The sequence below is a fragment of the Meleagris gallopavo genome, chromosome 12 (assembly GCF_000146605.3).
Source record: "Meleagris gallopavo isolate NT-WF06-2002-E0010 breed Aviagen turkey brand Nicholas breeding stock chromosome 12, Turkey_5.1, whole genome shotgun sequence".
Lineage (NCBI taxonomy): Eukaryota > Metazoa > Chordata > Aves > Galliformes > Phasianidae > Meleagris > Meleagris gallopavo.
This window is the reverse complement of record NC_015022.2, coordinates 2,434,489-2,450,743: the sequence shown is the minus strand read 5'-3', so window position 1 is coordinate 2,450,743 and position 16,255 is coordinate 2,434,489. Positions and strand designations below refer to the sequence as shown.

At 43.1% G+C, this 16,255-nt stretch overlaps 1 protein-coding gene and 1 long non-coding RNA gene across 2 annotated transcripts; one reads left to right on the top strand and one right to left on the bottom strand.

The window, feature by feature from the left end:
* The first annotated feature begins 699 nt into the window (after window positions 1-699).
* MAPK6 (mitogen-activated protein kinase 6) lies at window positions 700-8,243 on the top strand. The gene is made up of 5 exons (XM_010717247.1): window positions 700-1,910; window positions 2,680-2,824; window positions 5,163-5,327; window positions 6,051-6,252; window positions 6,859-8,243. Exons 1-5 carry the CDS (start codon window positions 1,356-1,358, stop codon window positions 7,955-7,957), a joined length of 2,166 nt encoding a protein of 721 aa, XP_010715549.1. The 5' UTR covers window positions 700-1,355; the 3' UTR covers window positions 7,958-8,243.
* A 1,504-nt stretch (window positions 8,244-9,747) lies between these two features.
* Window positions 9,748-12,947, bottom strand: LOC109369585. The gene is made up of 2 exons (XR_002118795.1): window positions 12,810-12,947; window positions 9,748-10,599 (listed from the first exon to the last, which is right to left on the bottom strand). It is a non-coding gene; the product is annotated as an uncharacterized LOC109369585 (long non-coding RNA).
* Between the last annotated feature and the right edge of the window lie 3,308 nt (window positions 12,948-16,255).

Here is a 16,255-nt window from a genome sequence, read left to right as displayed (position 1 = left end):
CTATTAGAAAAATTAATGATGTCTGAAAGTGCCCGTACGTTAGAGGAAACGGAACTGCATTGGTTGTTATGTGAAATGCTGTCCTTGTGATTTCTTTCTTTCTATAATCTAGCATGATTAAATGTGGAGGTAGCTGGTAAACTGTAATTTATGTAATATCTAGGAGAGGTGTCCTTGTGATTCTTGCAACAATCAATCTGCAGAGGTAAAACAGGGCTCTGAGTAAGCTTTGTGCAAAGTCACAAGGATTTAAGGCAATGGATGTGTGTGATGTATTCTGGAATTCAGTCAGTCTTGGAAGTTTATCCTTTACCCTTCTTGTGAACAGTACTCGGTTATGTCTGATGGCAAAATAGTTAAATGCCCACTTCTGGCTTTGAGTAAAAATAGAGTGAAGAATTCCAGGTTCTGTATGGTGCTTCTTAAACTCTTCACTTACGTGCCTTACATTCTCACTAGGTTACGTATATAAAACCTTCACAACGCGTGTTTAGAAGTGATGCTCTGGTGATTATTGTCAATTTCTTTCTGCAAGAAGTATGAGAAGAATACGTCACTTCTAGTAGTTCAGCTTCTGTGGTGACCTGGCGTTTTGTGAGTGAACACTAAGCTGTATATCAATGACAACTTTGGGAGCTGGGAGAGGAAGAGGACTTCTGTACATGCTGGAATACTGATCTCTTTTTGTCTTCTTTTCAGGTTGCCACAGAGTAAGATGGATGGTAGCTTTGATTGTGATTGTGGTGAGCTGGAGCCACCTGATCATTAACAGAAGGCATCTTTTGTAAATCAAGAGCTGCCAGTTTCCTGTTTAACCAGACTGTAAACAAAGGAGAGGAAAAAGGAGGAAGAAGAAAAAAATAGTGCTTACCAGCACCATAGAATGACGCTGCTCAGGACCAGTCCAACACTGAATGTATCTGCACTGTGAGGAGGAGGATGTTAATAGAAGCCTATTATGTGCATATTTATTCACATTTTTGTTAAATGTTAACCAGTTTAGCACAGTAGAGCTGAGTGCATAGTATGTCATTTCATTCCGTTTGAGTTTCTTGTGAGTATTTTCTTTAATGTCTGCAGAAATGCTGCACCTTTCTTGAACTATGAATGCTGCAATCTTTCTATCTTATGCTCGGTTTGAGTTCTAGAGCTGACGGGCTCTAAATTCAAGGGGACACAACAGGCCTGGCTGGCTCATAATGAAATGAGAGTGTCAAGAAACCATCTTGCAGTCGAAGCCAAGTGTTTCTTCTCCCTTTCCGTAAGACCTTTCCTTCAGATACCAGTGGAAGTGTCTCCGCGTGTTTACAGAAGCTTAGTAGTTTGAGGAAAAAGAAAACGTAAAGAATTTTAAAATGGCAGAAAAATTTGAAAGTCTCATGAACATTCATGGTTTTGATCTGGGCTCTCGGTATATGGACTTAAAACCACTGGGCTGTGGTGGAAATGGCTTAGTTTTTTCTGCTGTCGACAATGACTGTGACAAGAGAGTGGCTGTCAAGAAAATTGTCCTTACGGATCCCCAGAGTGTTAAACATGCTCTACGTGAGATCAAAATTATTAGAAGACTTGACCACGATAACATTGTCAAAGTATTTGAAATTCTTGGTCCTAGTGGAAGCCAGCTAACAGATGATGTGGGCTCCCTGACAGAGCTGAACTGTGTTTACATTGTCCAGGAATACATGGAGACGGATCTGGCTAATCTGCTAGAGCAAGGCCCTTTACTGGAAGATCATGCCAGACTTTTCATGTACCAGCTGCTACGTGGGCTCAAGTATATCCACTCTGCAAATGTTCTGCATAGAGATCTCAAACCAGCTAACCTTTTCATTAATACCGAAGACTTGGTGCTGAAGATTGGGGACTTCGGTCTTGCACGAATCATGGATCCTCATTATTCCCACAAGGTGTGTGAAGAGTGGAAATACTTAAGTGATATGCTGACAACCGTGCCTCCTTAAAGTAGTATCTTCCTTCTTGCAGAATTAAATAAAATTGCTGGTTCTTGTCAAGGTACTTAGAGTAAAATGCAGTCTGTAGAAAGCTTCTTTAGCAGTGGGATATCAGATTAGGGGTCGTACGCACAGTAGAAATGAAATACTTGCAAGTCAAATGAAACGGGTCTCTAGGTGACGTCTTTTATCTCAAATAGGGGCAATTAACAATTACTGTAGCATAAAATAAAGCATAATTAGATGTATTCAGAAAAAGCAGGTTATTTTTAACTGTGAATACCGAACTTGGGATTTTTCAAGAGCACCATGTAGAGGCATAAGTGAGTAAGCCTTAGGTAAGATTATGAATGGTACATGCGTAGTGTATGAGTGTGGCCATTTCCTGGGATTTATTCAGGGATGCCTCATTCCTGGTTCAGGAGATGTCTCCTCAGAGAGCTAATTATTTTGTCTGCATTTATTTGGCACCTGGGGATTATGAAGTTTTATTGTAGTGTCTGACTAAAAAGTAGAATCACGTTTGTCTGTTGTTACTGTTCATTCATAAAGATAGTGCTGTTCCATTTTAAAAGGTAGCACGTGACTTAGAACTACTCCTAAGACCACAAGACCAAAATCTTCAAGTGTTGCATTAAAACGCAAGGGGAAAAAAAGTAATTAAAAACACACCTCTTGAAAAAAATGTAAGTAAGCATTTTGTTTGTTTTTGTGTATTTGTTAGGGCCATCTTTCTGAAGGATTGGTCACTAAATGGTACAGATCACCCCGGCTTTTACTTTCTCCTAACAACTACACTAAAGCCATTGACATGTGGGCTGCAGGTTGCATCTTTGCTGAAATGCTGACTGGGAAAACCCTCTTTGCAGGTGAGTAGAAGAAAAATTGTCTGTGTTCCTAAAAGGAATGGTGTTGCCTGATGATATTCCTAAGGAAGGATTTGTTCTCCTGGTTAGTATCAATTCTCTCCGACTGTCAGGATAATGCTGTATTATTATACAGTTGTGCTATAAATTGATGCATTTGTGTGTCTTCTATAAATAGCAGAATTTAACTTAGTGAGCACACACGTGGTTAATCTTCCTGTGATTTGGTTAAGCTCTATTTATTGGCTGTGTAAGAAGTGTTCTAAATATGTGTTCTGTGAATTGATGTTTCCAGGGGGTGTTAAGGGTTATGAATGGTCCAAGCATTGCATTTATAAGTATTTCTTAATTTAGTCAATCTTAATTGCATCTTGCTTCTTTGTATTTTAGATGGTGAAATAGTAGACCATTTCCCCTTCCTCCTCTTTTTTTTCTATTTCAGTGTACACAATTTTGACCTGAGAAAGTTGCCAGCTTTGATAATCTTCAGATGTTCTTGTGTTTCAGTGGTATTAGCAGGACTCGAGGATTTTGAAATGCAGTGTAGCATCCCAAGGAGACATGTAACCTCCTGATGTTTCTGGTAAAATAGGAAGCAATGCTCTAGTCTCGTGGGGGTGCTTTAGTTAGAATGAGGAGTGCTTTTCTGAGGCAAATCTCTGGGTAGCCTTCCTGACCACAATGTTGATTTTTAGCTCAGTGCACAAACTGGACTCAGATAAACCCAAACTGCTTTTTGCTCTGTTGAGATGACTTGGTGTGCTTCCCCTGCTGATGTGCATTCAGTCCATGGAGCAGATGAGCTAGTCTAGAGCAGTCCCCTGAAATGCTGATTTCTGTGTGGCTTTTGGGCCTGCAGCAGCAGCTGTTCTGTTGCAGTTGGTTCCTGTTGGCCCAGCTCACTGGGGTTGTGTAGATAAAACCCTCAAAGATTTGAGCTTGTGATTCAAAAGTCGCATTCCTCCTAGATACATGTGGACTAAAACCTCTGCAATAATTCTTACCTTTATACACCAAAATAAAGTGAAAGCATTTTCTCATTAAGTACTATTAAAGGAATACTGCCACCCTGAAATCATAATGTTACAGAAGTCAGTGAATAATATGCAAAGAGATTTTCTTAGATTGCACTGAGTTGCTAACACTGAGCTAATAATTACTGGAGTAGTGCTCCCAGTGTAATAAATGCTCCACTGATAAGAGATGTATTGGATTGCTTTGCCCCAAGTACTCTTACTGAAAAATAGAGAAACATGGGAGAAAGGCTGGATTTTGGCGTTAGCATAGATGGATTGCACTTGTTAGGTAATGACACCAGAAGCATTTTGGTTGTTTGTTTTGTTTTTTTTTTTCCCTTGAATTGCATTAATATTTGCCAAAGTTACAGTGGTTTAGGTTTTTTTTTTTTTAACTTGGTCTTAATAACCAAAATCTTACGTTTCCAGACTCACTTATGTACCTCCGTTGCATTGCATAGACACATTAAAAAAAAAAAAAGTTATTTAGATACAGCTGTGCCCTTCTGATTAATTTAGCACTGCTTATGTTTTCTGATTTGAAAAACAATGGCTTGTTAAAGTCATGCATTTGGAAAGTGAATATGTTTGGAAATATGCCACTTAACCTGTGCTGAGGCTCTGAATCAAGTTATTTTGCAGAGTTGTTTGGAGGGCTTGTTTTGGTCAGTCTGTAACTTCCTGCCTGCATCTGAATCATCCCCTTGGCATCTTGCTTTCTGGAAAGCTAAAGGGAACAGGAAGAAGAATGGGCTTTAAAATCCCAGAACACCTGGGGTGAGGGGGAGATGCAGTGTCATGGCAGAGGAGTCCAATAGCTGTTTCAAATAACCTTGGTTTTTATTTTTTTCTTAATAACTCTTTTAGAATGTTAATTTCATCTAGAGTGGAATGAATAAAGCTAATTAATCTAAGTGTGGATTGGATGTGAAGTACTAGTAGAGCAGAATTCTATTTGCAACAAATTATGGGCAGTCTGATAGATTGTATTAGGAATTTGTAGTATGCTGATGTGAAGCAGTAGTGACTTAGCTGGGGAATGTAGGGCTCAGTTGCTTTCTCTTCAGTGATTCGGCTTTAGCACTTCTTTGCTCAACCTGGTAAATGCATGGCAGGGTGTCCAGTGCAGGCTGTCATGCAGATTGCTGAAGCAAAGGTCTTGAGATGCTGCAGCCTGTTTCCGTATTTATCGTGACGTGTCAGTATCTCTGGTGGCCTGAGCTCTTTGGGAAAGGAGGGAAGCACTGGCATGCAAATAACCCAGTATACAGAGATGGACGTGCTTGAAGTAGAAATGACAGCGTGTGTCTTCTCTTGGTCTTTAGGTGCACATGAACTTGAACAGATGCAGTTGATTCTAGAATCAATTCCTGTTGTACATGAGGAGGACCGTCAGGAGCTTCTCAATGTAATTCCAGTTTACATTAGAAATGATATGACTGAGCCACACAAACCTTTAACTCAGTTGCTTCCAGGCATCAGTCCTGAAGGTAAGTAATTCCAAAGAAATATTTCTTTAATATGATTAAAAAAATCATGGAACAGTGGTGATCAGCATAGCAGTGCACGTCTGTAAGTGTTACGTGGAAGTTTCGGTTGGAAGAATCTGTGTTCTCTGAAGAAGTGTCTGCTATTGTAATAAAATAAAAAACAACACAGTTTGATTACATGATAGCTACTTGGTCATGTTGGGAGTAGAATTATGCATCTGTGCTGGACCTGCTAATGCTGGGAGACGGACAAAACTGCTCTGTTTTGAGACAGTAGCATTCTAAATATAAAGGAATGTTGGGATTGAGTCAGTTTAAAACAACTCTTGCAAATGTTGGTTTGTTTGTTGCTGTTTTTTGTTCTTTTAAGTCCCCAAAGCAATCTGTTTTGAATCTTAGTTACTGACAGCAGTGTTTCATGACAGTTGGTGGGTACTGATTCCATTTGAAGCATTCTGTCTTGTAGTATTTCTTTTTTTCCTGTTTTAGGCTTATTTATTGTAGATCCTAGGTTTGACCTCTACTCTTCTGTTTACTATGGTTGCCAAATGGCGGTTTGGGGTTTTTTTTGGCAGTAAAGTGCTAGTAATAGATACCTCCCAGTTGGCGAGCTACACTTTCTGAGCAGATGCACACCTCCAGAGCTGAGCATTATGCTGTGATCTTCAATTCTAGATGTCTGAAATGTCATTTTTCTCCTTTTAAATACCTTCTACTCTGCAGCACTGGACTTTCTGGAGCAAATTTTGACATTTAGTCCCATGGATCGATTGACAGCAGAAGAAGCTTTGTCCCATCCTTACATGAGCATTTATTCCTTTCCAACGGATGAGCCTATTTCGAGTCATCCTTTTCACATTGAAGATGAGGTTGATGATATTCTGCTGATGGATGAAAGTCACAGCCATATTTATAATTGGGAAAGGTAAATTTGTTGCTTACTGTGGCGTGTAGCATGACTGAATTGTTTCCTATTTGAAGTCATGTTGCTTCTTGGGCATTGTTTCCTTTTCTACTTGTTTCTTAAGGAAGAATCACTGGGCTTATGACTTATAAGACTGACGTGGGTATGCTTATATATCCCTGAGATATGTTTGGGAATCTAAAATCTAAAGTTTAATCTTTCCATTACTGTTTAGTTTCTTTTCCCTCCCCCTCCATGTTTTTGTGTAGATTGCTCTTGTCCAGTGCTCGATACGTACAGCAATAAAGAGAATTACAGTAGCGGTATTTGAAGTGCGTTAAACTTTACAAAGAGCTCTGTGGATGGAGTAAGCTGTTGTACATAATTCTGGATTTGAATCTTTCAGATGTGCATATGAGGATTGCTTTATGCCAGATTAAATTTAAAAAAAAAAAAGACAAAACAACAAACAACCTGGAAGAGGTACCTGATTTGATTAATGAAAAACTTCTGTCATCTATATTGAATTGTCATTATTCTGTGAGGGAACTGCTAACTGTAACTGTCTCTGTCTTGGGAGCTAGAAGACTGTTTTTAGCTGCTAACACTTAGGAAATTGTTTTGCAGATACCATGAAAGTCAGTTTTCAGACCATGACTGGCCTATTCATAATAACTATGAAGCTGATGAAGTTCAGCGTGATCCAAGGGCTCTTTCTGATGTTACTGATGAGGAAGAAGTGCAAGTAGATCCTCGCAAATATTTGGATGGAGATCGTGAAAAGTATCTGGAGGATCCTGCTTTTGACACCCACTTCTCTACTGAGCCTTGCTGGCAGTATTCAGATCACCATGAAAACAAATACTGTGATCTGGAATGTAGTCACACTTGTAATTACAAAATGAGGTCATCTTCATACCTAGATAATTTAGTTTGGCGAGACAGTGAAGTTAACCATTACTATGAGCCCAAGCTTATTATAGATCTGTCAAACTGGAAGGAGCAGAGCAAAGAAAAGTCTGATAAGAAAGGCAAGTCTAAATGTGAAAAGAATGGATTGGTGAAAGCCCAGATAGCGCTTGAGGAAGCATCACAGCAACTTGTTGAAAAAGAAAGGGAGAAGAATCAAGGATTTGACTTTGATTCGTTTATAGCAGAAACCATTCAGCTTAGTTTACAACACGAGCCTACTGATGTTGATAAATTAAATGACTTGAATAGCTCGGTGTCTCAGATGGAGTCGAAAGGATTAATATCGAAGTCGGTAAGCAGAGAGAAGCAGGAGAAGGGAATGGCTAACTTGGCACAGTTAGGAGCTCTGTACCAAACTTCTTGGGACAGTCAGTTTGTAAGTAACGGGGAGGAGTGCTTCCTCATAGACCAGTTCTGTTGTGAGGTGAGGAAAGATGAACAAGCTGAAAAAGAAAATACTTACACCAGTTATTTGGACAAATTTTTTAGTAAGAAAGAAGATGCTGAAATGCTAGAACCTGAGCCAGTAGAAGAGGGGAAGCTTGGGGAGAAGGAGAGAGGAGAGAGCTTTCTCAGTAACAGTGGAGAACTCCTCTTCAACAAGCAGCTTGAGGCTATAGGTATTCCTCAGTTTCATAGCCCTGTTGGTTCGCCACTGAAATCCATACAGGCCACGCTAACGCCTTCTGCTATGAAATCCTCTCCCCAGATTCCCCACAAAACATACAGCAGCATTCTGAAACATCTAAATTAAAACACTCAGCAGACATTTCTTTTATATTCATGAGCTGTGTTTGTCTTTTTTTATTACTAGTGTAAGTAATTTTTTTACTTGAATCAGATGGTGTAATTTTGGTATGGATTTCATTAGCTTTCTGTTTACCATTGTTTTTACAATCCAGAATTACTTTCTATACATAAGTTAGTTTTGTTTTTAAACTGGCATGTCGTTTGCACACAAAATTAAAGAATAGAGCAAAATAATGCAAAATGCAGGAGGTAACAAAAAATGCACTAAACCAAGTAAAAAAAAACAAAACCATTCTCTCAGTAAAACAATGTCCATGTTTTGCAAGAAAAAAAAAAAAGAAACTTGCCTTGAAATCTACACAGTGAGACTGTACATAATTGCATGAGAATATCTATTTTTCCCAGAAGGTTTTTTTCATTCATGCGTCTTTCAGAGTTTTTCATACTGTACACATTTCTTAGACACATGATACCAGCAGCAACTGAAACGAATGCAGAATTTGGTACGCATGTGTTATCTACCTCAAGGTAACAGCAGTATGTGGCAAAACATTAACCACCCATAGTGCTTCTCATTATGCACTTCTATTTAGCCAGCATTATTGTAGTAGCTATTCTTATTGAAAACCATTCAATATTTATAAATGTTCTGGTATGCATTCTTTATAGTGAAGTGTTAATATGCAGCACTTTTATTTATTTTAGCAAATAAATAAGTATATTTCTGTAATTATAGAAAGTCAACTTAATTTTTGAGTTACGTTTCAGATAAAAGTTTTTGTTTAGCACTATGGTTTTATTGCCTACATAGCTGGATATATATTAACATCGGCTTATTCTGAGGCTATCCAATACATTTTTTTTCTAGTTTTCATTTCAAGTAAAGCACTCACTGTGTATAGGAATTTGTAATTGGAGGTGCTTGATCTCTACAAAAGAAATTAGGAATCGCTTTATTATAAAATGCTCCTAGAAGTCTTAATTGTGTTCATTTCTAAAAAATTTTGTAATGTTAGTTGTGTGCATGGAAATAATTAAGGTACAACATTACTGTAGGTTAAAGTTCTATATGATGAGACATTTTGTTTTTACTGTATGTTTTTACTGAATGATTCCTGCCCCCTTCCCTCCCCCCCAAAGCAAGCATGAATTAAAATTAGGTTAAATATAGCATGTAGCATCTCGGTCTTCTGAAAATTTGTTTTCCCTTCTGATTTTTTTTTTTAATTAAATACTGGATGTATCATTGGCTCCCCTGTTTAAAACGAAAGACAAATAAAAACATGGCCAGCAAAAAATGACTGTTGTTTCCTGGTGCTTTATACAGAGAGAAGTAAACAGCTGTGGCTGTAAAAACCACTGGCTGTGCTGTGCTGCAAGGAGGGAGAGTAGGAGCCTGTCTTGTGGAGGGCGGGCTCCAGAGAGGGGACAGGACAAGGGATACGTAGGGGGATATGGTAGAGGGATAGGACAAGGGGAAATAGCTTCAAAGTGAGACAGGGGAGGTTTAGGTTAGATATTAGGAGGAAGTTTTTCACACAGAGGGTGGTGCAGCACTGGAACAGGTTGCCCAAGGAGGCTGTGGATGCCCCATCCCTGCAGGCATTCAAGGCCAGGCTGGATGTGGCTCTGGGCAGCCCAGTCTGCTGGTTGGCGACCCTGCACACGGCAGGGGGTTGGAACTGGATGATCATTGTGGTCCTTTTCAACCCAGGCCATTCTATGATTCTGTGTGCTTCTGCCACTGTGTACAGCCTGAGCGTAAGGGAGTCTTGTGCAGGGGGACATCTGTGATTACAGCCTGAGTGTGTAACTGGTTGCGCTGATAACTGTGTACCTGTTGAAAGTGTGATTCAATTTCAGAGTGTAAGTGGACAGCAGTTAACTTTTTAGACTTGTTATCGAAGCGGAAAGAACAGTGCACCTGCATGCAGTGCCTTCGTGTCACTGGTAACCTGCAGTAAAGATAAGCAGCAGAGAAGCCCACCAGTGTTCCATCATAAAGAGGTTTCAGGAGCAAGACCAGATAACTGCTACAAGGTATTTGGAAACGTGTACACCAAGTCTCTGTTGCAGCACGCTTTAAGAGCAGCAGTATTTACTTCTTTCCTAGTTCTTCCCATCAGAGCCATTCCTGAGGTAGCTAATTAGCTGTACAATAAAACTGCATCTTCTGCAAACTCATGGAACTTTTTCTATAATGTTTCCATTTCTGCTTCTCTGGCAACTGCAGCTTTCTAAGAACAAGGACACTGTGTGTGCTGCTGAGCTTTGGCATAACCCCTTCCCTTTGTACAGATGGGGTTGGGGCAGGAGGAAGGATGTTGGCCCTTTCCCATAAGGGAGGGTCTGGACTGGAGAGCAGCAACATCTCCACAGGAATAGGGGAAGCACTTAGGAACTGCAGTTGAAATTCAGGCTGAAAGCACATCTTGTGCAAAAATACACTTAAAAAATACACTCTTAGCTTGTGATGGTAGAGTAGGAGCATTTTACACAAGAAAGCAGCAGTCAGGTGCTGAGACTGTGTGGTTCTTCTCTCCTTTGATTTGCAGCTGTGGTGCCAGCTCTGCTTGAAGAGGTTGCACATGGTGGCCATTGGAGGGTGCAGCCAGACCATGGTGCTTATTAAGGAGGAGTAATCCCCTGTGCAGAGATTAAAGAAAGTGGAAGTGCTCTGTAAGGATCATGCAGAGTTAAATCTACAGCTAAAAAACAATGATAACCCAAGGCATGGAGTTGGGTTCTTCCAGGATAAGAGGCAGAAGCCCTGCGGTATGAGAATGGTCAGAGCAGGGCTTTCAGAAGCACCCTGGAGTGGGGGGGATTTTGTGCTGTGCTCACAGCCCTGCCCACCCCCGGAGGAAAGTAGGACAGTTCCATGCATGGTCCTTGAGCTGTGACCTAGCAACTAAATTATCTTTTAAAACAAATTACAGAAAAAGCTTATATTGTAAGCCAGGTAAAGGGATGACTGTTTAGTGCCATAGTGTTTGCCAAGGAAAATGGAACACCCTTGTTTAACAAAAAAGCAAGAAATGAGGATGCTAGCCATCTTTTGAAAGTATCTTTTCTCCTGTATGCGGTCTTTAATTAAAGGCATCATTTAAAGTGTATCTAACAATGACTTCAGCTAGAGATGTTTACCCTTATGTAACAACCAGGACAGAGCATGTTGAATGTACTGTCATCACACGGGCTCTAATAGTGCTGAACAGTTTGTTCTGATCAGGAGTTCTCAGTCACAGTCAGCCAGTTCTGACAATTATATTTAGTTTTAACTTAATAAGATTTGCTATATATAATCCCATACGTGGCTATAAGAGGGCCCACGCTGCACTCAGAGGAGTTCGTGCAGCACAGCTCAGTGAGCTCTGTGGGGCCAGCAGCTCCTCACCCCCCGCTCTGCTCATTCCTGCCGCAGGGTGCAGAGAATCGCAGCTGGGCTCCTGGGGAAGCTGGAGCCACACTGTTGTTCAGGTTCCTTCTGATTCTTGGTGCAGGGGAAATAAGTCTCTGAACAGCACAGCACCGTTCTGCAAGCACTTCTGTCAGCTGTTGCACACAGTGACCGTCTTTTTGCTGGCGTCTGTCTATCGCATCCTGACTGCAAAGCAGTCCTTCTATAGTGAGCAACGATAATAACATTCCTCTCCTAATCTGTGCACTGTCCTACTGCAGCCAAATTTACTTTTAACCTTTATGTCACCCAACCAGAATGTTATGTATGGTGAGAAGTGAGAAAGGATGCTGGGTGCGGGACAGGGACCTTGTGACTAGCCTGAATTCACAGCCAAGCTATGAGATCAATAGTAGAACCCCTGACCTCCCATTGTTCCCCTTGGCCAAATGAAGGGCCCTGGCAGCTGTGGGCTCGAGGACTTCTCAGAAAGCACTTGTGCACTGCCTTCAGGAATCGATTGCTTCTACACTTCTTGTCCAATGGAGGCACCAGCCCAGGTCCTCCTGTATTGTGGCACGCAGTGATGCAGCTGTGCTACCTCCCCATTGATCGTGTCCTTCACTTCAGCAGGGACAGGGGTGGCTTTGATTGGTATCAGCTGGAGGCAAGGGCCACTGATGAGAGTGTGGCCTTGTGGAGGAGACAAGGGGAAGGGCTTTTCCCTTCTCCACTTTTGCATTGGGGTTAATCTACTTTACTGTTAATGTGCTGTGTTGATGTGTCACTAAACACATCAATATCACTGTTGTTGGTGTGGTATTTTTGTTCCCCCCTAGTTTTGCAATTTGCTTCTTAGTCAGCAGAAGACTGTTTTGTCCTGCTCTACTTCCATATGACTTAAACCTTTTTCCTTGTTTTCACAACTTCTGGTCCAGGCTTGGAGCATTCTTCCAACAGTCACTTGCAGCTGGGTACAGTGCAGGACATGGAAGTGATCTCCTGCCCACTGAGCCTGCTGCCCACTCAGAGATGAGGCCTGCTGAGATTCAGCCTTCCTCAGTGCATGAATTCCTCTGTGCTCCTCAGGCTGTTGCCCCGGGTGCTGGGCAATATGGAGGACTCGTGGCCTCCTCAATCCCACCATGGCAGGTAGAAGGTAAGGATAAATCCCCACAAGGTGTCCATACTACATATACTGCCAGGATCCATTTCCTGCATGGTGACCACCACTGCTTCCACTCACACCTCCAGACTGGGGGTAATAGAAGTCAGCACGGTTGTCTAGGCTCACACTAGTGATAAAGGGACATTTTCCCATCCCTTTCCTTGGGGATACCATTTGGAGAGTGCTACAGTCAGAAGGGTCAATACAGGGAAAGGTGATACAGGAGCGCAATACCAAAGGACTAACACAAATGGAATGGTGTTACAAAGACAAAGGAAAGATACTCACCCATCTCTGAAGATCTGTGCTCATGAGGAAGATCCACAAAAGAAGGAAATCCAACCAGAGATGCTTCCCCATGGCAGTCAGCCCTTAAATGGGGTCTAAGAGAGGTGCAGCCAGGCTCCACCCCTGCTGATCACTCAGCTGAATTGCCTTCACCTGTGCTCCCAGGGCTGACCAGGTCCTTTCCACAGGTGCTCAATCAGTGGGTCAGGCCGTGACTCAACAGTTCCCATATTGAGAGGATTAGCAGCTAAATCCCCAGTGTTACAGGCTGCACAAAGACAACATTTCCATTTGATGTTGTTCTTGGATTTTAGCGTTTTTAATCATTTAAAGCCGCAGAACTGAATAACTGAATGACAGATTTATTGTGGCTTCTGTGTTTGTTTGGATATAGATTTAAACAGTACAGTTCTTGAAATAGCTGCATAGCTAGCAGAGACATTTTTAAAGCCATGATTAATAAAGCAGATGGGTTTGTTTTTTATTTTCTATTATGTCTGCCTCTCAGAATTCTTTCTGCTAATACTACAGAGTTTCTTAGCAAATATGGTATTCACACTTAGTGAAAGATTGTTACTTCTATGTACATAATTATCACATGGATACCTACATGCAGTACTGCACTGATTTTCCATGGTTCTTCATGTTTTTCGGACCCAAAATGTGACAGACTGTGACCAAGTGTGCTCCTTCACCTGCTCTCAGCACTTCCATCCCTCTTTTTCATCAGATGAAGGCCATAAAGTGTTGCTTACAACCCATCAACCTGGCTCCACATCTATTGAACTGATGTGGCCCCAGAGGCACAGCCAAGCAGCGGGATGAGGCGCAGGGGCCTCCGGGGAGCGGTATTTCTCTTGTGCTGCTCTCAGGCTACTTTCAGAGCCGCAGTGCAAGCAACATGAAAACCACATCACGTATCTCTCAGCTGTCTGCCTTCAAACAGCCAGCAGCTGCTAGTGCCAGTGCGCATTTGCTGCAAGTTGTTGTGTCCCCAGTTGTGGGGATGCTCCTGAGTGATGGCAATGGCACCAACTCAACCTTGTGTATTCATTGCATTGGAACAGCCACTGCCCTGAATACTCCTCTGCTCCCCAATGGGAAGTTTTGCTCCACAGGAGCAGCCCATGTGCCCACCAGCAGCCACTGAAACCCCCTAACCCTTGGGCAGCCCATAAGCTACTTTCCCATTAGTGCTAGTTTTAAATATTTCCCTCTAGAAATCTCTCCTGGCACCACATTAATCCAATTTACAGCGTCTGGCTCAAGCAAAGTATGACAAGAATTTGCTTAAGACACATGATCCATGATGGGGAGCGAGGGGCCGGGGTCACACATCCTGTGGGAGACAGTGCCACAGGGGAGGCACTGCTGCTGCTCACAGGGTGTGGGGTTCAGTGCCCTCCTGCCCGCCCTCTGGGAGTGGGACCACAAGGAACCTGGACAAAATGCGTGGTGCCCTCCAGAAGTGGGACAGCCATTGTCCCTGTGCCATTCACCCACGGCTCACCCAAAAGAGTGAGCTCGAGGAAGGCCAGCCACTGCAGTCCAGTGGATGTAACACCAAGCAGCACAGGGACAGATTCTGCTGTAGTCAAGGTGCTGTGGAGGGAGGAGAGAGGATCCCGAGCCCAGCTGCAGGTGGCACATTCAGGCTCTGGTTACAAAACCAGAATCTGAACGCCCCATGCACCGAATGCTCCCTCCCTCTGCTGAAACACTAAGCCAAAGGATTTATCAGGCTCTTATGTAACATGCTTTTAGGGTTTCCAGCAGAAATAGGTGCTCTAAATATAAATGATTTGCAGATAAAATAGGCTTATATAAACCACTTCTGCTTTATATAACCCCTTGCTGGTGCTGCAGCCGATGCTCACACCAGCTCAAGACCAGCAGCAGCAATGCCGGGGTGAACTGGTGCCCATTGGGAGCCCCCACACAGACACAGCCATGGCTCCTTCAAGATCAGGAGCCAACAGGAAGATGCAGACACCAGCTCATGGAGGGGCTCCCTTAATCAGTCATTGCACCAAAGCCGACTGTCCGCTCTGGAAGCTGTGGTTGCAGCAGCTGCTGAGCAGGGAGAAAAATGGTGCAGACATTTCCTCCAGTGCAGCCACATCCATCCTTTATGAAAGGGCAGTTCAGCTGTACACCAAGAACTAGCACAGCTTTGCACCCATCACTGCTGCACACTTCCCTGCACGGCCAGCTGCTCCAAGGGCTCTACTGATAAACCTCTGTTCCCCTAGCTTGGTTCAGCAACACGCCAGAAGCCACAGTAGTGGCCATTAATAAGGGCAGCAACAATTAGCTCTGAGATATGGCCTCCCTGGCACCAAGCAGCGGTTGCTATGTTACACCCTGAGCAGGAGAGATCCAGCCAGACCTCAGAGGGGAGCTCCATGCCTCACACCAAGCATGTCTTGGGCAGGGGGACCGACTGCCAGATGGTTTTGGCTGCTGGTCTGAGTACAACGCATGCATATCATTGTATAAATACAGAGAGAAAGACATAGCTATGCATATCTATCTTCTTCATACACGCACCTATATTTTCATACATTCGAGGAATAAGGATGCACTTCTAAGCTGCAGCATATTTTTACAGCAGAGCAACGTGATTTATATCTCTGCCATTAACATTTTCATTCAAGTAACTGCTTATTTATTCCTATAGCAGATAAGCTGTTCTGACAACATGAGAAGATGCTGTTTATGAGGCAGCCAGGGCTCTCAGCAGCCTGCATTATTTCTGGTGGGACTGTCAGTTCTCCAAGCACCAGTGCTTCATTTTTAATGCAGATCTGTTGGAAGATATTTGATCCATCCTGCTTTTGTCAGCCACGGACAGCAAATTAGCCATGGAGAGGCTGCGTGTGATCTTCAGAAGTGACCACCGCTCTGTGCTCCGGAGCTGATGCCAGCAGCAGCCTGCTGCTATGTGTGCTGGGGAACACGGAGCCCAGCAGGCAGCCCAGCTCCATAGGGAGAAGCCTGATCCTGACACAGGGAGCACCTGTGGGCACCATGCTCCCATGGAGGCCACCTGTCCGGCTGCACACGCACACGTTTTGTCTTTGTTGTGCTGTGCTTAGAGCCAGATGAGCAGCACACAGCTGGTGAGGGCAGGCTGGATTGAATGCCTGAAACTGCAAGTGGAAAAGTCATCGCACTGGCAGTAGTGAGGCGAGTTTGTGCCAGCACAAAGCGTGGGGGAAAGTGGCGAATGCTGAATGCTGCTGGCGGGTGTGCTACTGGAGCCGGGCTCGTAAAGGTGGGCAGCGGCATTTCTGAGGCAGACTGGCGTCTGCGGAGAGCAGGCAGCTGAACATAGAGGAGCACCCGAACTGCCTTTTTTTGAAAGAGCGGTGACACGCATTTTTCTGTTAGAGTAACAGCATGAAGCACCACCACCCGTCTAAACTGCGCCTCCCCGGCAGCCC